Source organism: Paramisgurnus dabryanus, chromosome 5 (assembly GCF_030506205.2).
Source record: "Paramisgurnus dabryanus chromosome 5, PD_genome_1.1, whole genome shotgun sequence".
Taxonomy (NCBI): Eukaryota; Metazoa; Chordata; class Actinopteri; order Cypriniformes; family Cobitidae; genus Paramisgurnus; species Paramisgurnus dabryanus.
Window position 1 is genome coordinate 32,154,731 of NC_133341.1, and position 25,295 is coordinate 32,180,025.

Sequence of the window (25,295 nt, forward strand, 5' to 3'; positions counted from 1 at the left end):
ACACAGACAGACCTACAGACAGATAAACAGTTATACACATACAGAGAGACAGACAAATCAATAGAAGGGCAGACACAGACAGACAGACCTACAGACAGATCAACAGATATACAGACTAGGGATGCACCGAATCCAGGATTCGGATTCGGCCGAATACTGGGCTTTTTGACGGGGTTCGGGTTCGGCCGAATCCTAGATTTTTTTTCCACCGAACCGAATCCTAGGCTTCCGCTACGCTGGTCGACGTCACGCGGCCGTTGATAACACACATCGGGTGCTGACGTGGAGATGAGCTTTTTCTTTCGGTGAGCTTTAGGGGCTGGACACACCAAAACTTTTAAACACGGCTGAAAACGCCTTGAGGACACCAAATGCCAGCTGTTTTTCAGCCGAGCGCTTGGTAGCTGTGATGCTTCAGCTGTGAGCCGGTTGGTTGCTGTGGTAATGTCCCGCCCCTCCTCCATTGTAATTGGACAGCCGTGTAAAAACTGACATTGACGAGCGGAGCTTCTCACTCAAAGTTAAATACTGTTTTCAGCGCGGAGCTGCTTGCTTATTGGAAAAACGAGCGTGTCGCAATGCATCGCTTTCATTATGCATAGGCTTATGGTAATTGTCAAAATAGTTTTCCAACTTGTCATCCTGGCATAATGTACAGTTAAAATTAAATAAAATGAAAAATACATGCTGTGGACGTTGTATAATTCATTAATGTGTTTTACTGTGTTAATGGAATAAGGATGCGAGTAGGATTCGGTATTCGGTTTCGGCCGAATCTTAAACGGTGGATTCGGCCGAACCTAAAAAATCTGGATTCGGTGCATCCCTAATACAGACAGACAGACAGATCAATAGAAGGGCAGACACAGACAGATCAACAGATGGATAGACACAGACAGACCTACAGACAGATCAATAGATATACAGACACAGACAGACCTACAGACAGATCAACAGATATACAGAAACAGACAGACAGACAGACAGACAGACAGACAGACAGAGAGACAGACAGACAGATCAATAGAAGGGCAGATCAACAGATGGACAGACACAGACAGACAGACCTACAGACAGATCAACAGATATACAGACAGACAGACAGATCAATAGAAGGGCAGACACAGACAGATCAACAGATGGATAGACACAGACAGACCTACAGACAGATCAACAGATATACAGACACAGACAGACCTACAGACAGATGAACAGATATACAGACACAGACAGACAGAGAGACAGACAGATCAACAGATGGACAGACACAGACAGATCAACAGATATACAGACGCAGACAGACAGACCTACAGACAGATCAACAGATATACAGACACAGACAGACCTACAGACACATTAACAGATATACAGACACAGATAGACAGACCTACAGACAGATCAACAGATATACAGACACAGACAGATCAACAGATGGACAGACAGACCTACAGACAGATAAACAGACACAAAAAAACAGAACGATATACAGACAGACAGATCAACAGATATACAGACGCAGACAGACCTACAGACACATTAACAGATATACAGACACAGATAGACAGACCTACAGACAGATCAACAGATATACAGACAGATCAACAGATGGACAGACAGACCTACAGACAGATCAACAGATAAACAGACACAAAGAGACAGAAAGACATACAGACAGACAGATCAACAGATATACAGACGCAGACAGACAGACCTACAGACAGATCAACAGATATACAGACACAGACAGACCTACAGACACATTAACAGATATACAGACACAGACAGACAGATCAACAGATATACAGACACAGACAGATCAACAGATGGACAGACAGACCTACAGACAGATCAACAGATAAACAGACACAAAGAGACAGAAAGACATACAGACAGACAGATCAACAGATATACAGACGCAGACAGACCTACAGACACATTAACAAATATACAGACACAGACAGACAGACCTACAGACAGATCAACAGATAAACAGACACAGAGAGACAGAAAGACATACAGACAGACAGACAGATCAACAGGTGGGCAGACACAGACAGACAGACAATCAGATTGACAGAAAATTAGATCAACAAATGGACGGACAGACAGTCAGACAAAAAAGTCAGATCAACCTACGGACAGACACAAACAGACAGATCAATAGATGGACAGACAGACAGTTTAACAGATGAACAGATACAGAAAGACAGACATACAGACAGACAAAAAGACAAAGTAGAAATCTTTAGTGAAATATGACTTAAGTTTTATGTTAAATGTCCGTTTCTTCCTGTTCTGTTTCACAGAACAATCACATTCAAACAGGTTTTGTAAGCAAATCAGGATTACATGGTGAACTGTTCCTTTAAGACAGCAGAAACAGTAATATCTGCAGTGAAAAACACCTGCTGTTCAGCATGAAGACGTTTTCACATCACATAAGACACACAGTGAGAGTATTTCACACAACTCTGTGGGAGAGTAACTCAGAAGAGAAACTTTAATGTTTCAAACGCACCAATCAACTGAATCGTACTACTGAAGCGTCAGACATTAATGAACGCTGGAGGCATGAGGGAGAAAATCAACTGGAAAAACTCAAATAAATGCAGTCTGCAACAAATGAGGAAATCATCCTCCTGTACAGAAAGATGAAGAACAGAAATACAGACGCTACCGGAGCTGACTCATACTCTACACCCAATATTCAATTATTTATAATACCAACATGAAGTGGGTGGGTATGAATATGAAATGTAGAGTTATTCAATTTATCTGATCTCTTACTTCGATCAACTACTGAAACTGCATCAGTACAGAGCGCCCGAAGTCAGATTATATACCTTCGAAACAAGCATTAGCTGCTGAGAATCTGGTTTTACGCAAGCTCTTATGACTTTAAACATTTATTCATTTGGCAGACACTTTATCCAAAGTGCATTCAATCTATACATGTTTTCTTATCAGTAAGTGTGTCTCCTGGGATTGAACCCATGACCTTTGTGTAATGCTCTAACAGTTCAGCAAGACCATCTGTATTTATACAATGTCTACATACATTTCAACAAAACTGGATTTGGATCAAAACCGTAATGGATCTATTGTCCGTTTTTTGTCAGATGAGTCTCATCAGTGTTATTTCTTTACCTTAATGGCCAGATCACAGTGTTCACTGGCTGTGGTGAGTTGCTCAATGTGTCGGTCCACCTCGGCCACAGACAGACTGCATGTGCTCTTCTTGCGTCCACACAAGACGCTCTCTAACCCCGTGAGGACTCGCTGCAGCTCCGAGTTCAGATCACTGCAGTTATCTGCCGAGAAAATGCAAAACGTGTAAGGTTGTTTTCATTTTGTGTCTTTAAATGCCATTTATTGGGCTTTTTTCAATACTATAACTCAACATGAAATTGAATTAAAGGGATAGTTTGCCCCAAAAATTAAATTACCCCATGATTTACTCATCCTTAATGTTTACGATTCTCTATTTTCAGTTCAACACAATATGCCCTGGCTGTTCCAAGCATTATAATGGTAGTAAATGGTGCTTCTGATTTAAAAAGAGCCAACCATTCTTTACAGACGTTATCCACTCGGCAACAGGGGGTTAAATAGAGGCCTTCTAAGGGCAATCGATGCGATTTTGTAAGGAAAATATTAAAGGGCACTGGTTAGCGTTATTGGCGTGGTTAGCTTTTCCATCTAGTTTGGTATCACTTCGCAGTGGGAGGGATTATAGGCGTGTTGTTATATTTGCGCTGCCTACTGCTGAGACGTCATTGTATATTCCCATACATTTATTTATTTCCCAGTCCGCCACAAAATTAAAATTGGCCACCACAAATATATGTTTGCACATCGCGTTTATCACTACCTCTGTCTCACATGACAGTTTCTGTTCAAACACCCGTGGCGTCAGTTGACGCGCTCCGCTGAGCCTCATTTAAGTGCCATTTAAGCGTATATGCAGACGTGCTTGTCACGAATGTGCCGCCACAAACTGCAAGTCTGGAAAAAAACTGTTATAGTGTTCCTGATTCTCAACCTGTGGATGTTTTTCATCGTTAAAAGGGTGTTTGGGAACTTATAGCAGAGCACAGATGACATGTTTGCTCGAGACAGCGCAAGCTAGCACGAAGGTAAAGCTAATCTTTTACATTATAGCGATGACGCTGATAATAACGATTCTCTCAGACCAATCAGTGATCTACTGTGTCACGTTTGGTATCAGCTCGGAGCTTGGAACCACAACCGAGATGGTACGAAAAAAAGTATTGGGTACTATGTACTGCACCCAACAGAAAAGCTCCCGAAAGTAAGCTGCCCGACCCAAACTAAACCAAACTGTGGGGTACTATGCAATGGAAAAGCGCCATAACAGGCTATTTGTACCTTGGTTTAAAGGCTGGCTCAGATATGAGAAAAAGTGCGGCTGGCCCGTGCACGTCCTCCGCTCGCGGCATGGAAATTATAAGAGAGCGATCGGCTAAATTATTAAAAATTTATTTGACGTTGATTTTACACATGCCGTAATCAAATGTGCTGCTACATCATGCTCTTACTGAACATGCAAATTGAATTTGAAGGCTGTTTTTTTGAAAAGCAAGTGATATACTTGATAATATAATTTTGCACACTGTTAAAACAACTACAACGATATTATCGCTAATGATATATCTTGCACACACCTAGTCGGTTGTTACCTAAAGTTTTTTTTTTTTTGTTGGTAAAGTTTTAAACATTTATATATATATACCAATATATATATGTAAGGGATAATGTAGAGGCAGCCGGTAATTATCAGGAAATAAGCCCCGACAGTGTGATCAGAACCCGACGCGAAGCACCGCTTATTACACGGCTACTTGCCACATAAAAAAAAAATTGGACATGAATATGAATTTGAAACATTTTATTGACATATTTGTTTTAAATTAACATTTTTATCTTTCCGCGAAACTTTGCACAGATGCATAAAATGATCGTAATACCTTATTAAGATCCTCTGCTTCATACTTGTCTCCATTTTTTCTCTTTTAGCCAGTCTTTAAAAAGTTTTAATGCCCATTCTGTATTTTTTTGTGTGTTGGCTTCGTAGCTGTCATGCTCTATTTTGTCAAGTTCAGTCTCAGTAAGCTGTCTGTGTCTTGTCGTTGTTCGTTCTTCTATCCACTGTTTAAATGTTTTGTTTTTTTTCTATACATGTTAAAATTGTGGTTGTCCAGTGTTTGTCACAAGATGGCGCCAAACAGTAATCTTTATTGGCGCGATTTTAATCGTACAAGTAGTACCGGCTATGCGTTATTACTTTGGAGCGGTTATTATTTGAAAAGAACGAACCTGCAAATGTCTCAACTGACCAATCAGAATCAAGCATTCCAGAGAGCCGTGAAATAAATAAATAAATATATATATATATATATATACTGTATAGATGATGGCTTGAAGGTGAGAAAACCATGGGGTAATTTTCATTTTTGGCTGAAATATCCCTTTAATAAGCTATTTTACATCTGTTATATACTGAGTGAACAAAGATACTTAATGAATAATGAATGAATGGATTTTTGTATCTAGAATGGACTGGATGATGAAAGTGGGAGTTTCAGTCTTTGACTCAACTCACACAGTCAATAAAATCAACTGATATCATGAGGAGATTATTGATCTCAAGCTGTATTAATATTCCTATCAGGAGCACAAGTATATATAGTACTGTAACATGACATGTGTTTACACAATGAACATAAAATCTTCCTCTAAAATCATTCAAGATTCGACACAAAATTCATGATTTTGCAAATGAAATAAAATCCATGATAAACACTAGGATAAAAAAACTATATGTAAAACATTTCGTTTAGTTTGTATGAAAAAATTTTTTCATAGTCAGCACACCAAAGATCCTAAATATCTGACAATTTTACATATATTCTTCTTCATATGATTTTTTTTAGTCAATCACCAAATCTAAGTGGATGTGCATGCTTTTGTTTTGCTTTAGTTTGTAAGATAAACCGCTTTCAACTATGTTGGGTAGCCACATATGATTTGTCATGTGACCCAATATATTCAGCACCACTTACATCAAACCTGTTAAAGCTTGTGCTTACATACATAGCAATGCACATTTAACAATATTTCCAAATCATGACCAATATCTTTTATGGTAAACTATCCCTTTAATACCCCTGAAATAAAAGTTTTCTGAATTGATTGCTCCTTTCAAAGATGTGAGTGATGCATGCTGGGAATGTTAAAAATGCACGACTGACAGGCGCAACACATGACTGCAAAAACAATGACAGCAGCCTGAGTGCTGAGGGCGTTAAAAGAGCACACGTCAAGCGGCTTGATCAAGTGTTAAAACAAAAGAAAACATCTCTATAAAGAAAGATAAGCAACACAAGATAAACAGATGACATCATCACTGACTTCTGAATCTACCGAATCAGTGAGAATAAAGCCGTTTCTTATTGAGTCATGTGAATTATAAAGTGAGTTAAAAGCTGGTTTAAGTTTTACAAAAAAAATCTGCGGGCGTCATCCTTCAAGTGAACTATATTAGTTGATTAATGTAGGGAATAGTGAATGAGGGTACAGGGGCTATTTCAGATACAGCAACTTCTCCAGGTTCACAACTGGTGCGTTCGCCCACCAACTTATAATTTATGGTAAACATTTCAGGCAAAATTGTTCGTTTACCTCCGAAGTAAATGAGTAATGAAAGATTTTTCTGATGTCTCACCCATGTCTACAGTTACCAGCGTGGATTGGTTTTCAGGCAGCGAGATGGACGCCTGGTCTGGGTCCTGATCGATGCTTCGCTCATCCTCATTAACTTCTTGTTGACTGTGACTGAGCTCAGAGCGGAGTTCAGAAAGTTCATCTTCTTCCCTAAAAGAGAGACAGAGAAAACTCATGATTTAAAAAGAAACAACCACACCAAAAAAATTTGAATATTTAAGCGACTGTATGTAAAATAAAAACTATTGGAATTTTTTTTTAAACATTCCTAAACCAAAGTCTACAAAAAGCATTGTTATATAATGTTAAACATTGATGTTATAACACACAGACACAATGTATACACAAAATGTATACCTTGTAATGCATTGCAAAAGGCATCTGGCAAATGCATAACTGTAATGCAATGTAATATGATTTTAAACCGAGCAATGTTTTGAAAGTGCCACAGTGGTAGTGTTTACACAGCGTCAGTCTAATACTGGATTAATTATAGTTGACCATGAACTTTATACAGGCTTTGCAGAAAGTATTTTAATATACACAAATACAAAAATATCACACTAAGGGTCATATTCCACACGGGTGTCTTAAAGTGACACTCCAGCCAAATATCTTACCCTCAAGTAATCCGAGACACACATCTCAATCATCTTTCACACAAACACATTTGGAGTTATTTTTGTAAATGTCCTTGGTTTTCCAAGCTTATAATGTAAGAAAACAGGGATCAGGGAACAACTTCTGACTTTAAACCCCAAAAACACGTCTCCAAGGCGATTATAAAGGTCTTCTGTGGGTAATCTATGCAATTTTCTAGGAAAAATATAAATTTTTCATACAATGCCATCTTGGACGAGAGAGTTTTAGCGTAGTGAGCGCTGGTTGCCTTGGGTACGTTGCGCAATGACTGTCATGAATCGAGCGCAAGATGGTATCGTTGCTGGAAGTTTGAAATCTGGATATTTTTCGTACAAAATTGCATCGATTAACAGCAGAAAACCTTTATTAAGCCGTGGGAGCCGTGTGGATTACCTCTGTGAAGGATGAATGCACTTTTCAGGTTTAAAGTCAGAAGTTGTTCCCGATCCATGTTTTCTCCCATTATAAGCTTGGAAGAGCAAGGACATTTACTAAAATAACTCCAAATGTGTTAGTCTGAAAGATGATGGTCATATGTATCTCGAATTGCTTGAGGTTGAGTAAATCATGGGCTAAGTTTGATATTTGGCTGAAGTATCCCTTTAAGGGGGTGAATAAATATGACATTGCTTTCATTTCAGAGTGCACCGTTCCTCTAAGTAGGGAAAAATAAAGCTACAGAGAATATTTTATATCTCCTTTAATGTTGCATAAAATTCCAGCTGGGTTGACTGCATCACATTACAGCGCACTGACTCAGGCATGAATTAGGAAATTCATTGGAGTCAACGGAGGCCTCGAGATATTTCGCATATTCTAATTTCCCTAATGAGAATGCAAACGTTCTGACCTGCTGCATGCATATGAGGCGTATCTAATTAAACAGCAGCTCTTTTCATTGAAGCTCATCTCATTAACATGCGCACACGCACACATACACAGCAGGTCACACGGACACAAACTCGAAGTAAACCAAGAGCTGTATCTCTTCATAACACAGTCACATAATATTAATGAGCTGTATAGAGAGTCAGGTTATTTTTCTGCTGGAATGACTACTACAGGATCAGAATGCTCTCTCAAGCGGATTCTTGGCGTGCACCTACATTTAAAATAATGTACTTGCGTCCAAAATATGCCAAATGTGAACGCCCTTTCAAGCATCCGAATGTAAAATGCGTCACAATGGTAATGCAAAATATCTTAATGGTACTACAAATAAGCTTTGTAAAATTCAAGCAAAATATATTCCCTTTCCAGTTAAGATGCTGCCTACCTAAACATAAAACTGAGGTAACATCAACGATGGTACAGGGGTGCATTTGAAGGGTAAAACTTTTGCAGGTGTCTTTAGCAGACAGGACCACCGCAGACGCTGAGACCTCGGCAGCTGCGCTCACTGTACTGTATGTGTGTGTGGTCCACTAACAACTGTTGTGTAAATGTGTACAGTCTGTGTATGGTTACAATAAAGTTTGTGTTTGTTGGTCACCAGCATATGCTGTGGTTTGGGAAACCATCAGTTAGCTTGATGGGTTTCCCGCCAGGCTGCTTAACTAGCTTCACCAGAGAGATTTTTATTTTCAACCACGGTTTCTTTTTTGGGGGGGCATTTTCACCTTTAATTGACAGATCAACAAACAAATCGTGATCAACAAACAAACAAAAACAAAATAATACTTTTGATGGCATTGATACACATGTGGTGGTTTTCTGTGGTGGGGAAGAAATGTAAGCCATCAAAATCGAATAATTTACATGAGAGGTACTCGGGCGAAGGAAAAATGCCGGCTGTTGCTTTTTCTCACAAAACGGCATCAAGCTTCTGTCATGTTAACGCATTGACCACAGGGGATCTTGTGAAAAACTTTACATTATTTTACTCAAAGTCAATGAAAAAATCGTCAGTTTTTATAATAAATCTTTGAAAATCTAATAATGGATTTGAATTTATAGTGATTATTACCTAAAGATGCTTTGTGAAAGTTAGTAACAGAAAATAGTGGTCACTGTCTTGGTATAGAAAACACATTTTTACCCAAATTAGTCTAAATGGATTTATTGGAACCAAACTACTTATATTTACTATATATATTTTAAGTACCTGATGGTGGTCCCCTGCAGCAGGTCGATCTTCTTGTTAAGTTCTGCGATGATGCTGTGCAGCTCTGTGATTCGCTCCTCGTAGCGTAGAGTCGTCCGCTCCTGCACATCCTCGTGCTCCTGCTGCAGATGCGACTGCTCAAACTGCGCAGACGCACACACAAAGAGTGACAGAGATTAATAATGAAAAAGTTACACTGTGGATTCATGTGGAAAACTGCAAGGTGACATAAATAAACAAACACAAGCTGTGGACCAAAACACACTCTCACATAAACACACATGCACATGAGGTGAACCCTTACGAAAAATAACCAAGTCGAATGTTTGTATTATCACAGTTTACTTTTGGAAAAGCAAAAACAAAACTGTGTATGTGTATTTGGTTTGTTGTCTATTAGACATGAAAAATCAAAGCGGTTATTACTCAATACTATTCAATTTACACAAAAAAGCAAGAGATTCAGTTTAACTGGCTGGTGTCTAAATCAGGACCACAGTGACCTGATGGAGTGGAGAAACACACAGATTTTAAGTCAAGGGGAAACCAAATCCCATCCTCGTCTTAATGCGTGAAGATTTCTGAATGACCTTTAAGGAATGGTATGTTTTTCTGGCTTGAGTTAAAGACTTCGAGTCAATCACTCAGTCCAAATGATGACAGACAATAGCAGTTAAACACACAATCCACCTCGAACAAGAGTAACAATTACTGCACAATGACTCGATTCATAAATCACAGACACAAGAGGAACACACTCTTCTTCAATAAAAAAACCCACCTAAAAAACACTTAAGATATAATTTAGCACTCAAAGTGATTGTTTCAAAGGATAGACAGCGGCGTACTTATTAGATATCTGTTAGAAGCATCATCACATCTCATCACAGATAAGACAATCCCAGAATGCACTGCAGTAAGCTCAGTTAAAATCATCATGCAAGATGGCAGATGAGGTGAGATAAATATTACAGATGCACAGACCGTGCCGATATGATTACTTAGAATGAGATCTACTGATGCCGATAGATATCGAAAGTTTAGTTTTTACTCATTGTTTCGAATTATTATGTTGTGAAATCTTTCACTTTTTATTGCCAAGATATAATCTGCCCTGATCATCGGTTGTTTTTAACCAATTGGCTGATGTCAGATAGTGGGGGAAATGCTTTTTATACAATGCCGATTATTTGCAGATATATCGTTGTAGCCCTTATAAATAAACAAATATTTCATTCAGTGCTGAAAAAACTTAATACTAAATGTATATAGTTAAAGGTGCACTGTCTAACTGTTTAGAGATGCACCGATTGCAATTGTCTTGGTTGATTTTTTTGTGGGTGTGACTGTCCAATACAGATTTGTGCAGATTCTGATTTTCTAATGCTGCGTTCACACCAGCTATGCTAGAGGCGTCAAGCGCAAGTGATTTCAATGTTAAGTCAAAGAAAAGAGGCGTTTGCGCACATCTGGAGGTCTCGGGACACGAATTAGTTGTTTAACGCGGCATGATAGACATGAATCCGCATCATTCGCGGGTCTACTTCGCAAATTTTTTTTATTATAACACGACAGAATATGTACCCTACACTTATGAGAAACACAATTTACATGCATGGTGTACTACAACTGTGACCTTAATAAAGCTGTAATACAATCTGGATAGCTTGGAAGACAGCTGCCTATGTAGACAACACGCTAGATTTCACAACAGAGAGCGCTAAGATTGTAAATCGTAACTTTACATCAGCATATGTTCTCACTTTTCATTTTAGTCTTTAATTAAGTGGTTGTGTGCTAAATGATCAGCACCCCATTGATTCAGCGCTCTGTTTTTTGGACTGCGGTTGACTTTTAATGGCTCTGTTTCAACACTAATTCACATTGGCAACAACACAAGCTTTGTTTTGTGAGAGAACTCGGCGTGGATGATAAGTGCCGCTTCATGGGAAAACAAGCTTAAGGCAACACAGTATTCAACACAGAGAGAATGGATCCCCTTAACAGTGCTCAATGAAACAGACTGGAGGTCAAAGGTCAAAACACCTTCATACTCTCAGTGGTATGAGAGGTCCAGGTCAAAAGTCAGTACATGTGGCCCGAGGCAAAGCTTCATGAGGTTTCTCAAACAGAGGAACCAGCAAGACGCATATAAAGGCTTTAGACAACGCACAAAAACTGACATATTTACACAAATCCTTAAATAATGTGAGATGGACGAATAAATTCTGATGTCGCGAACATTAAACCCACGGGACTGATCGTCTAGCTGTATCAGATGACGAAGTCTTGACCATAGATGGGGCTCGACGTTATTATAATGCCCTTGCTGCTGGTGCCTGCATCAAAAATGCTGCATTCCTTCTTCTGTGCACAGCAATTACAAGCTAGTAAATTTATAACTTGCTCAAAACTAAATGCAGTCCTAGCTCCATTTTCTAAGCATGACTTGTTTTATTTACTGTTGGTTACCAATACCATTATCATTTGCTCAAACAAACTTGATGGAAACGCACCCAATTCGTATTTCTTTGTTTTGGAAGACTAAATTTTGAAAAGATTTGGATGGAAACCCAGCTACTGGCTAATAGGGCCTGCTTCTTACGTTCTGGTTAGCAGCATTGCATTTTAACCCCTCCATATAATCCAGACTGTTCATCAATCAACATACTACAGGACAGTGGACCGGTGCTAAACCTCGACTGACAGCTCAGACAGGTGGTTCATGCTTTACTACGGTCAGTCACGACTGACACCAGGCATTCGCTCACAGCATAATGAACTGGCGACAGATGGAGCCTGTCTCACTGCCGGAGAAGAGATGAGACAGGGTTACTGTGGGGGATCTGTTGAAAGCACAGCATTAGATGAATCCAGATGTGCTTTACCCCGCATGTACCAAAGAAAAATGAGCTGTCAGATACTCAATTACTGCGATGTGTCACAATAAACACTCATGCAACCAATTACAAGCACAACAGTGTTATTATTTAGTGTTTACCAGTCATGGTTGACAAGCTGTTGAAGAGCTCATAGTCTAACAGAACTAAACAACAAGATGTGAACTTCTTCTAATATACAGGTATATGGATTTATGTGGACATGTAAGAGTCCAACAATAACAAACTGGTTATTTATTAAAAAAAAATGGATGAAATTATTCCCCAAATAGTTGTTCATGTCATTAATTAAATGTCAGATTTTAGGATTATTTACAGCTTCTTCTGGAGGTGATAACTGGGGCTCTCAACATTAGTGTGTGAATCAGAGACGCCACATGAATGAAAAATCACAACTACAGAGATGTGAACCTAATGAGAGGAAAACTGTGAGACGTTTATTTAACGTGAAATGGAAACATTTACTCACAGATGATGACACAGTCTGATTTCACAGAAAACACGTCACACACACACACCCTTAACAATCTGACCTCAGCCGAGTGACACAATCTCCCATGATGCATCACTCCAGTAACCAACAATCACTGAGATCACATAATGATGCTGTGGTGAACACACCTGTGATAAATTAAAACACTGACCTATAGACAAAAAATCGGTATGTGTGAGTATGTTTTTTGTGTGTATGTGTGTGTTTGCATGTGTTTTTTGTGTGCGTGCGTTCGTGTGTGTGCGTGCGTGCGTGCTCGTGTGTGTGCGCACATTAATGTGTGTGCGCATGGTCATGTGTGTGTTTGTCTGCACCTTCATGTGTGTGTGTGCACGTTTGATTATGTGTTTTACTGAGTGAGTGTTCAAGTGTTTGTGTGTGTGTTAATGTGTGTGTGCCTTAATGTGTGTGCGTGCTTTTGTGTGTGTGCGTTTGTGTGTGTGTGTTCATGTGTGTGTGCATGTTCATGTGTGTGTGCGTGCGTTCATGTGGGTGTGCATGTTCCTGTGTGTGTGCATGTTCCTGTGTGTGTGCATGTTCATATGTGTGCGTGTTAATGTGTGTGTGCGTTTGTGTGTGCGTGTTCATATTTGTGTGCATGTTCATGTGTGTGTGCATGTTCCTGTGTGTGTGCATGTTCATATGTGTGCGTGTTAATGTGTGTGTGCGTTTGTGTGTGCGTGTTCATATTTGTGTGCATGTTCCTGTGTGTGTGCATGTTCATATGTGTGCGTGTTAATGTGTGTGTGCGTTTGTGTGTGCGTGTTCATATTTGTGTGCATGTTCATGTGTGTGTGCACGTTTGATTGTGTGTTTTACTGAGTGAGTGTTCAAGTGTTTGTGTGTTCATGTGTGTGTGCGTGTTCATGTGTGTGCATGTTCATGTGCACGTTAATGTGTGTGTGCGTGTTTGTGTGTGCATGTTCATATGTGTGTGCATGTTCATGTGTGTGTTTGTGTGCAAGTTCATGTGTGTTTGCACGTTTGATTGTGTGTTTTACTGAGTGAGTGTTCAAGTGTTTGTGTGTGTGTTCATGTGTGTGCGCGTTAATGCGCGTGCGTGTTTTTGTGTGTGTGGGCACGTTAATGTGTGTGCGTTCATATTTGTGTGCATGTTCATATGTGTGTGTGTGTGTTCATGTGTGTGCATGTTCATGTGTGTTTGTGTGCGCGTTCATTTGGGTGTGCTTGTTCATGTGTGTGTGCATGTTCATGTGTGTGTGTGTGTGTGTGCGTCCATATGGGTATGCATGTTAACGTGTGTGTGCGTGTTCATGTGTGTGCGTGTTCATGTGTGTGCATGTTCATGTGTATGTTTGTGTGCGCGTTCATGTGTGTGTGCGCGCGTTAATGTGTGTGCATGTTTGTGTGTGCGTGTTTATGTTTGTATGGTAGTGTTTGAGTATGAGAGTGTGTTTTTGTATTTGCATGTTTTATTTTGTTTTTGATTGATTGTGTGTGAATGTATGTGTGTGCACGTTTGATTGTGTGTTTGACTGAGTGAGTGTTCAAGTGTTTGTGTGTGTATTTTTGAGTGTTTCAGTGTGAGTTTAAGTGTATGTCTGAATGTATTTGTGACCTGTGCTTCAGCGAGCCTCCTCTCCAGCGTGTCTCTCTCTCTTTCGCTCTGCAGCAGTCGCTGGTTCAGTTCCACCACATCACCCTTCAGAGACGCCAGAGCAGCAAGATGAAGCTAAAACAACACAACAAACAACACAAATATTACTGTACAGTACATTACACATAAACAAATTCACTATAAACTCAAAGAACAAATCTTAGTCAAAGCTTTACGGCGGTAAAGAACCGAGTCTGTGCCGATTATGAGAAACAGAGAGTTCAGGGACGTCGCACCACCAGTCGGCCATGCTTGCCACGCCATTATTATTCATGGCATTGTGAACGACATTATTCACTCCACATTCAAAGCACAACATGAACAAACAAGCTTGTGATGGCCGGACATCAGCTTCGCTTGTAATGCACTGGCATCCATAACTAAACTATTTAGTTGCCAAAATAAAATGAATCATCACTTCTAGTCTACAGGGGATCAGCAAATCAAATCTATTTCACAGTGGAGAGAAAAGAGGAAAAGCCAAAACCAAAACCAACTGTGCCAGATCCTAAGAGTTCATAATAAACAGCAAATACACTCACACACACCCAATCTCTTTCAGAAAGACTTTATTTACAAGCAGTACACAAAAACACACACAGAACTGAGCATATCATCAAAGATACCGCCACTTAAAGAAACACACACCTGGAAAATTCCTCAAACCGTAATCCAGCGACACCGTGAGAAAAAAAACTACATAAGGAAATGAAACACAGCTGGAGTTTAAGCCTTCTGCTTTACTGACCTGATATAAACACACGTTTCTCTAATAAAATGAGAAAATAACAGACTGTGATAAGACTGTGCTGTAGATAGTTTGATATTATTCAAGCACTCATGGACTTCATGGTCTTTCATCACGATCACATGCACAAAAAACATCTGAACAGAGACATTAGTTTCATAGATATACAATATAAACCAGGCTTATATGTTGCATCAAAAAAAAAAAAACAGGACTTCCAGTTGAATATTTTAAATTGAATAAACATGTTAAGATTACATAAACCTATAGATATCCCTGAGATCGAACCCACAACTTTTTGTAATGGTAAAAGAGTAAAGATGCATGATATATTGGCAAATATTTGGTATTGACAGATAAAAAAAAAAATTCCACATCGGCTAATTGTTTAAAAACAGTCGATGATCAAGGCAGATTATGTCCTGTCAATCAAAAGTCATCGCAAATGCCAACAGAATTGCAATTTGTACACCTTACACTTCTAGGATTTCGTGACAATAATAATAAAAAAATAAAAAAATAAAAAGCAAAACAATCGCCATCTATCAGTATCGGTAGTCATTCGAAGTAATCGGATATCGGTATCGGTGCATCCCTATTAAATAAGCTACAGGAACACTTGTGCATATCGAACACATGTGAGTGTGTGATTTAATTGTTGTTGTTTGTCAAAAGCAGTGTCGCTGCAGAAAGACAAATGTTTGACATCGCAGCACATTAAAGAGCTTTAAAGAGGAGAGCGATGATGGACGAACTCTCTTCTGAAAACCAGAGTATAATAAATCTACCGATTAGCATAATAATCCTCTCAGCTTTACAAAAGCGTTTGTGAAACAGCGCTCGTTTTTTCTCACCTCTCGATCCGCAGTAACGTTGCCGTGCTCAGATACATAATAACGCTTCATTCATCTAATGCGGTTATAGCAGGCGGTCTGCCAGACTGCAAATGCATCACAAGGGGGTCGTTCAATAGCGGCTAATTGAATCCATTATGAGTCACAGCACGACTCCATGTGTTAGAAATTGTTTTCAATCCGATGCGTTTCCCAAGAACTTTAAAGAACTTTCCGTCAAGCATTCCAGCAATAAATCGCAAACGAACCGAGTCCAAGGTAAGAGGGTTTTGAAACCAAAATGTGTTTTAAATACACTGGGTTATTTCAACACAGCGTTGGGTCAAAAAGGGAAGAACCCAACCCATGCTGGCTTGTTTAAATCCAAACGCTGGTTTGTTTTTAAACCACTGATGGGTCAAGTATAAACATTTTCCAAATTAATTTGACCCAACACTGCCGCAAATTACCCAGCTTTTTTATGTAGAGGATCAAACAGCTAAAGGCCAGCGTTGGGTCAAAAAGGGATGAACCCAACCTGTTGGGTTAAAATAACCTAGAAAATGTTTATATTTAACCCAACAATGTGTTGAAAAAGCTGGGTTGAAAATAACCCAGCAGTTTTTAGTTTGTATTTTAAAATCAACACTGCAGGTTCTTTGCATGACATTGAACTCTCATTTGTTTGTTTAAATATTCAGTCTTGTTTGATCACACTTTTATCTATCATTACACAAGTCATTCCTTCAACTGTTGACTACAAAATAAAATGAACAAAGGAAATTGCATAATGCAGAAAAAGCTGTAGAGGAGATTTATGACAGCGGTTATTAAAACCAGTCATGTATTGTGTATTGTGGTGTGTGTGTGAGATACTGTACAGATGCTCGGCTCATTTCTCTGATGAAACACTCGTGTGGGACATAAGCGAAGTAAAGCCCCATATGATCAATACAGACCGTATGTCAATGTCATTTCTCTGGGGGTCACAATTAAGTTAAAAGCATTGAGAAGTGTACAGCCAAGCCCCTTTCATATAACATATAACCTTCATGTCTCCTCATCTTTAATGTACTCAAAAAGAGTCATAGAAAGCCTGACAATATTTGATATTTTCTTATCCAAAGCGAAATACAGTGAGTGCATTACAAAATTTGTATTCCCTGGGTTCAAACCCATGTCCTTTTACGCTACTGACTAGTGGTCGACAGATATGGGTTTTTTTTATGGCCGATGCCCATATTAAGAAAGCAATGTGACCGAAATTTTTTAGATATAATTATAGTGAGAAAATATGAAAACATACAAAAATTATCCAAGTTTACACAAACACATAAATTAACATTTATTTTTCATAATAGTTATGCAATATTCTCTTATTTAAAAAAAATGAGGTTAATAATTACTGCTTCTTTAATCCAACAAAATATTATAGATAACATGTTTAATAATGACAAAAACAGTATTTAATTCCTTAACTCTTGCCCCGCCAGCCTTTTTTTTAAATGCCCCCCAGCATTTTTTGTGATTTTCACAAAAGTTTTACAAAATGCCTTCCAAGAATTTTTTTTCTAAACATATATAAACATACAAATATATCCAATGAAAGAACAGACCCTCTGCTTTTAAACAAACAATAAACAAACAAACAAAACAGAAAAAAAAACATTTCATCCTATCTTTTATTTTGTCTGTTAATAAACTGAAAAATAATTGCATTTGTGAAGGAATTTTGTTAGAGATCAGATTCAGAAAGTTTATTTATTGTCCGATGCCGATAATAATTTTTTTTTTATCAAATATTGGCCGATATATCAGTTGACCACTACTACAGACGCAGTCCTTTACCATTAAGCTGTACAGGATATGGTGTTGGGTTCAGTTACTGCTTTACTCAATGTTGCTAAAAAACAAAACATGAAATTCCTTCTCCATTAAGGGATGAGGGATCAATAATAAAGTTTATGATTCCCTGTAAAAACCAGAAGGTTTTGTAAAGCCTTAAACAGTGCTATTTAACAATTAAAAACATGATGAAAACTACACAAATTCGAAGAAAATCTGCGCATTACACTACTTTAAACACAGGACAAGGGTTTGGTTTTGCATTGAGCTGCAGCAGAGTAAATCAGACAGACTGCTGACTCTGGATCTGAACTCACACAGCCCAGCATTTCAGTTTTCTAATCCATTAACTTCTCTTTCCATTTCATTAACTGAGGTAAACCGGATCATTAAAGCAGTTCAGAGACTCGATACTCAACTCAGCAGAAACCTGTGACTAACACTCTAAAAATTAAACACTTGCTCTGTATATTCATCTTTAGCTGTTTATTTTAGTCATAGTTTACACATTTAACCTGATCTCTGTTTATTGAACACAGGAAAGAGGTGAACCACTGATGTTGTTGTAAAAGAAAAAATGAGTGCTATAGTAATCGTAAGTCAGAATAAATGGTAACACTTTACAATAAGTAGAGTTGTATTTGTTAAAATTATTAAATGCATTAGTTAACATGAGCTAACAAGAAGCAATATAGATGTTCAGTGTTAATTAATCTGTGTTGATGTCAGTGAATGTTACACTAATCTGTTACAACTTTTGATTATAAAATTGTGTTATTAAATGCTGAAATTAACATGAACTGAGATTAATAAATGATGTAAAGTCATTGTTCATTATTAGTTCATGTTAGCTAACTAATGGTAACAAATGAGCAATTCCAGAATTATGGATGTGACATTTGCAGTCAAAACTTGAAATATAAATGATCGCAGAATGCAATTACATTAAACATCTGTTTATATTCTCCTAAACCTCTGATGATAGAGTCCAGACATCAGAAAAATATCTTATTTTTTTATTATTATTATAGATGAGGGAAGTTTTTGGGAGACAACATACAGTACTTTGTAGGAATTCTGTGAATTAAAATTCACAAACCTGAAGCAATAGTAAGCCACAAATGGAGAACGGATGGCTTTTCAAAGAAAATTTAATATTTAATTAAAGTTTTGCATGCACATTTATAAGGAATAAACAACGTTAATGATGTGAAATTTCTCTGTTATGGATGTGACAAATCTGAAATTTGCACACACTTAACTATGAAACATGATACAAAAAAATTAACTGAGACTTTGCATGGTCATATCAAAGATATCAGTATGGTTAAAAACTTTACTTTTTATGATAAGGTTGAGACATTTGCATGGAATTGCCCAAATAAAAACTTATTTAAAAGTGTTACCAAATAAATCTTGTCAGTGTAAAACTTGTCCAGAGTAATAATAATCAGAGTTTAGCAAAAAGCAGCATGGATAAATCACGGTCACTGCATTAAAAACATTGTTTTGCCAATGGGGATAAATATGCCAAAAAACATGTTTACAACAAAAAACTTTCATTTATAAGGGAAGGGTGTTGGCAGGGCTTTGTTTTATGGTTGCTTTATGTGTTCTGATAGAAGTCCCTGTGATATTTTGCTCTCTAAAAAAAAGAGGTGTTCGCATCTTAACATCAACAGTTCCCCCAAAACACTTATTTGTCAAAAGATCTTAAAAGAACCAAGTTTTATCAATTTTAAAGAACCCCTTTCTAATACAAAGAACCTCTGGTAAAACTTTACTTGAATGGATGTGCATAAGACTGACATGACACCTTCATAATCGTGACATGTGTCATGAAAATGAAGGAGATTTATAGACATCATTAAGTGTCATTTGTTCCATTAGGTCATTTTTAATGCAAAGATGACATGTTTGAGATGTCTTTGTTACAACTTGAGATAAATCCGTCATAAACAAGACATAGCAGAATAATTATCAAATATAATTTTAATACAGTAAGCGATATGGACCCAATGCTGCATGACTCAGGGTTCCCACACCTTAGTTAACTTCAAATTCAAGGACCTTTCAAGGACTTTTCAGGTCCAATACCCTCAATTCAAGGACTAAATGTGGGGACACATTTCAAGTGAAAGCTAGGTAACATCGTGTTACCTTTTAAGATACATTGTTACAGTTCTCTTTCAAGGGAACTTGCGCTGCGTCACTGCAGTGACACTTTGGGGACGCCTCCAAGGGTAAGTGCGTCTGAATGGGTATATCAAATTCAACCAATGGTGAGGCTTAACGACAAAGACAGGGTGACACGGGAGTCAGGAAGTATATCGCTATCTGAAATATTGCCAAAGATGGCGTTGGAATTATGGCAAGGGAGATGCAGCATCTCGTTCTCTTCTACGGGAACAACAGTTACATAACCCGAGACGTTTCCATGTGTCAAACACAACTTTTCATGTGTCTAAATTTTTATATTATTATCCTACACTACACACCGAATAATATGGATTTTTTTCCCAGAAAATGTCTTGCATAAAATAGATTCAAGCACTTTTAATGACCTGTATCTATGCATTTATATTTTCAAAAACTTCCCAGGGCCTTAATTTTTTCCCCCAGATTCACAAACTTTCAAGGATTTCAAGGACCAGTGGGAACCCACGATTGTACTGTTCTCATTTAATTTTAGGTGAATTGGTCTCCAAATGCAATAAAACATAATTTTATCAATTTTTATTAAAATTATTATTATAAAAGGATGATTGATTTTATTTCTCTAACACCTGAAGGAAGCTTAAAAACATTATGAACTGAAGAATATTCATGATGTTGTTATAAAAATTATTTGATAGAGTATTAATACTTAATGACATTTTAATGACACATTATATTTGTACCACTGTGGCTGAGGTCAAGAAAAATATTCATGACCCCGTTATAAATCTATTTGACAGATTATTAACACTTAATGACATTTTAATGACAAATTCAATTTGTATCACTAGCTAGTCATGACAAAGACATCCCAAACCTTTTCATCTTTGCATTAAAAAGGACGTATGACAAAACGACAACTGTCATAAATGTGCATAAAATCTCCTTTATGTTCATGACACGTCATGTCATGATTATGGAGGTGTCATGTCAGTCTTATGAACACCCCTTCAAGTGTTACCAAGCCTTTTGTAAAACAGTTAAGGTTCTTCAGATGTTAAAGGTTCTTCATGTAGCCATACTGCCAAAAATAATTCAATGGCGCTGTGTCACATCTTTATTTTTAAGAGCACAGTAGTCATGCTTGCCATAGCAAATACCACCAAATACCTTTTACACTTTTATAATAAACACCCTACTTTATAAGCCTCAACCTGCCAGCATGAATTATTACATAATGTATTTGAATTGCAGATGAGTAACAAGCAGTTATATAACAAAACAGAAACTTTGAAATGTCAGTAACACGGCTTCAAAGCAGCTCTCTAAAATACCACACATACACCGCTAATTCCCAACATCATGTCAGAGGTGCCTGTGTAGTCCGACAGGAATGCTGGGAAACATTTTTGCCACCCACCACAGTCACATACACACACATACACACACACCCGCCTGCCGCATACCTCTCCAGAGTCTCGCATTTTCCCTGTCGTCGCTTGCCAAGTGCCAGCGCGCTCACCTTTGATTGGCACGCTGATATGAAGTCTCGTCTCTCTCGTGAGGTCCAGCGGGTTTGCCGCTGCTGCTAAACTTCTAATGAAACACCAACGCACACTTCTGAGTCGCTCACATACTGTTCACATGTGAATGATATAAAGCTGATATAAAGTGTCTGGTGACGATCACTGAAGTCCTCTATACTAAAGTACACACGGCCTGCACACACTGCACTTCCTTTAGCTGTTTACGTCGCCCTTTCCTTCCTGCCAGGATAGGGAGGGATTGTCTGCGTATGTGTGTGTGTGTGCCGAGGGGGTCTTTGTTATTTTTCTGATGTCTTGTAAGTAGACATCATAATAGAGACTAGAGACTGACTGCTGTGGGTTTTTAGTGACCAATGAGATGTCAATGACCGAAATCAAACTTAGTTAGATTTTGAGACTTTATACAGAATTAATTTCACTGACAGGATCACAAATACATACAGTCGTGATTAATCACTGAGATATTAAGTGATAAACAATAGTAAGAATTCTGCAAACGGGTCGTCTTATTACAATTATTGTTTGATGGTAATAATATCACTAATAAAGTCAAAAGTGTGCACGCTTCTGAAACATCACCCCATAGTTTTAGATCAGGGTCATTTCCTGTTCACCACCCGTCAACTTCCTGTTCTCATCTACTGTCCTTTCTAAGAAAAGATAAAGACCAGAAGAGACACAACAGGGGTTGTGCATCAAATCATGCAGTGTGATTTGCTTTCATGTTGGCGTTTGAGAAAGTCTAAAATTTAAGTCCGTTCATCGGAGATTTGGGAATTATTGGTCATCCTGCAGCTACAAACATTTCTCAGATCTCTAAAATCCAGGAAGGTCAGAGGTTGTGACCCAAGGACAACATCTTTAACAACATCAAAGCGATGTAAAAGTAGAGGCGTGCACTGAGACACACAGTTTACTGTTGCTGCACATCAGGACCCAAAAACAGCATCTTTAAAGGATATTAGTGATACAAGTTACAATGTACACATAGGGCCCTATCTTGCACCCAGCGCAATTGACTTTGTCAGTGATGCATGTATCATTCGTATTTTGCACCGGCGCACAGCGGGTTTTTCCCTCCACAGACGCACGTCGGCAAACTAGGGAATGAACTTGCGCTCCCTGGGCGGTTCAGCACAAAAAAGGAGGTGTGTTGCGGCGCAAACCATCCTTGATGCTACTTTGCAGTTTCAAAAAAAAATTGCATACTGACCAGAAAAAAATAGTTTAAAGTCAGTGGCGCGTTGTTCATTATGCTATTTTAAGGGCGCATGCTTGACCATAATGTATAGCGTGCACAACACGCACACACTTTGCTTATCTAATCTACACAGATGCAACAGTTATTTTTGCAAATCATAAATTGTTACAATAAAAAATATTAACACATGAGATAAGGGGAATCATAGTGGTGAGCATTGTGGTGATAGTTTTTATTTATTGTGTGGCTGCGTTAAAAAATTCTCATGCAAATAACGATTAAAATATTTTCATAAGTTTGTTGTGTGGCTGAATTACGTTTATTTTATGTAAATAATAATTAAAATGTTTTCATAAGAAACCTTAATGTATATGAACTTGATTTGTAAGAGTACTTTGGGGTTGGACCTTGCTTGCGTTTCTTGGGTCCGATTTCAAAGCCCCCAAACCCTTTCAGCGGTGAGGGTGGACGCAGATCTGTGTAGAGGCAGATCCACCTCCCGTTACACGGCGTGCCCGATATATGCTTGCAAACTTGGGATTATCCCGTCTCCTGACATCATTGTAGCGCTTGGCGCAACGATGGGGATGCCAGCTGATGAGACAATTGTGGCTATTTCCTCTCACGCCTGTTTAACCGGCGCTGATTTGGGCGGGTTTCTCCTATCCCCATACAAAACAAATTCTCTGTCTTTGACTGCTCTTACAAGAACGTGGGTCTCTTCGGCTGTGAACCGCTCCTGGTGTGCGCCTGGTAAATCCGTCATAATAATAGCAACCCGCCATGGAACTTGCGCCCTTGCGTTTAAAGGGAATGTTGGATAGCGTTCCGATTGGTTTATTTGACATTACGCCCAAACCACACCTATGAATAATGAACCTACTTCAGACCAACCCCTTATTGATTTGCGCCTGGCGCAAGAGTTATTTCTCACGCCGGGAAAATAGCAACAGCGCCCGAGATCCACCCACAAAGTCACTTGCGCTTTGCACTTCGCACTTGCGTTTCAGATCGTTAAAATAGGGCCCATATACAGCATGACCAAAAGCGATTGATCCCCTAATTCAAACTACTTTTAAAGATGCACTTAAGTTTTTTGTGTGCTGCATAGTTGTGTTTGGAGTATAAACTGAAGCTCAGATTTGGAAGAAATTTCAGGAGGTTTGGGAAAAAATTACACACAACACATTAAACATATCAAGTCAACGCTCAAGATAATGCCAGCTGTCATTAAAACAAGAGAGGATAAAGAAAATATAAAAACTGATACAACTGTAGTCAAGTGAATGCTTTATTTCATGTGTGCTTTGTGTTTTTCTATGGACATTAAAATAAGATCAACTTTATTTTATGATAAGATCAGGGTGTGATTTCATGGGGGGGTGGGGGGATTATCCCCCCTACGGTCTTTATATTCCTTCCTCTGATGAATGTTTTTTATGACAAAACGTATCCCCCCATGATAAATGGTCATAAACCGCCATATAAATGGCCTATAATAAGTAAGGGATAATCCACGGCCAGCCATGCATTAAAGGGTTTTAATGCACGACGTAGAGGCGAAGAAGGTGGTTGCCTCTGCGAAGTGCATTAAAACCCTTTAATGCATGGCTAGCCGTGGATTATCCCGCTTATACCTTGGTTATTTGCCAAGTTAAAGCTGTAATTAATGTTTACAGTGTAATTTTAACCGACAGGTAAAAAATGACGGTCATCTTCTTAAGTTAAGGCTCGCACTCCGTCCGCTTTAAATAAAGTAGTGCCATTGTATTGCATTTATTTAAATGAATTATCATATTTATTTAAATTCATTAACTAATTTATGAATGACAGCCAACACTGACAGTGACAAGGCAATCTTTATTTGAACTAATCATTTATTTAAATGAATTATGTAAAGTGTGAAATAAAACCGACGTCTCTAACCACGATTACTATATAAGGACACATTACATTTATTGAAATGGATTAAATTAAATGAAAACAAAAATCAAACAGTTGGAAATCTCTCTCTCGCTCTCTCTGCAAGTGTAACTGTGTTACTATGGTTACCAATGTTTATAGTAGTGGATTAATTTCTAACTTTAATCAAACTGACTGGAACTACCTGTGCGTTAAACGGTTTTAATGCACACCTTCCAGCCAATCAGAATCGAGTATTTAAACAGACCATGGTATAAAGATAATTTAATATAAGTAAAAATGCTGCCAAATAATAAATGAAAAGAATTCCAAGCGGCATATCATCGTATTTTACAGAACCGTTCCAAAACAAATCCAGGTAATATTATGAGGATGAGACGGCAGAAACTACCAACGTTAATCGAGGATAACTCCCAGGATGACGCAGGAAAGCAAAAAATAGGTAAATCCATCATCAAACAGACTATTTTCTTAGTCTAAGTAGGCATATACAGTATATTTGTTTTTATATTAAAAGTACGTTGTGCATTGCATTTTTTC

The 25,295-nt window shown here is 38.3% G+C and overlaps 1 protein-coding gene across 3 annotated transcripts in view; it reads right to left on the reverse strand.

Moving 5' to 3' along the window:
- mcc (MCC regulator of WNT signaling pathway) overlaps positions 1 to 25,295 on the reverse strand; it is an 84,164-nt gene that overhangs the window by 24,643 nt on the left and 34,226 nt on the right. For 2 of the 3 annotated variants that reach the window (XM_065251084.2, XM_065251085.2), the window contains 4 exons: positions 14,463 to 14,576; positions 9,491 to 9,633; positions 6,746 to 6,894; positions 3,148 to 3,311 (listed from right to left, as the gene is read on the reverse strand). In XM_065251084.2, the coding sequence (XP_065107156.1) occupies positions 3,148 to 3,311; positions 6,746 to 6,894; positions 9,491 to 9,633; positions 14,463 to 14,576 (570 nt within the window). Of the gene's footprint in view, positions 1 to 3,147; positions 3,312 to 6,745; positions 6,895 to 9,490; positions 9,634 to 14,462; positions 14,577 to 21,550; positions 21,818 to 25,295 lie in introns of those variants that run through there. The other variant, XM_065251086.2, reaches the window with a different exon arrangement.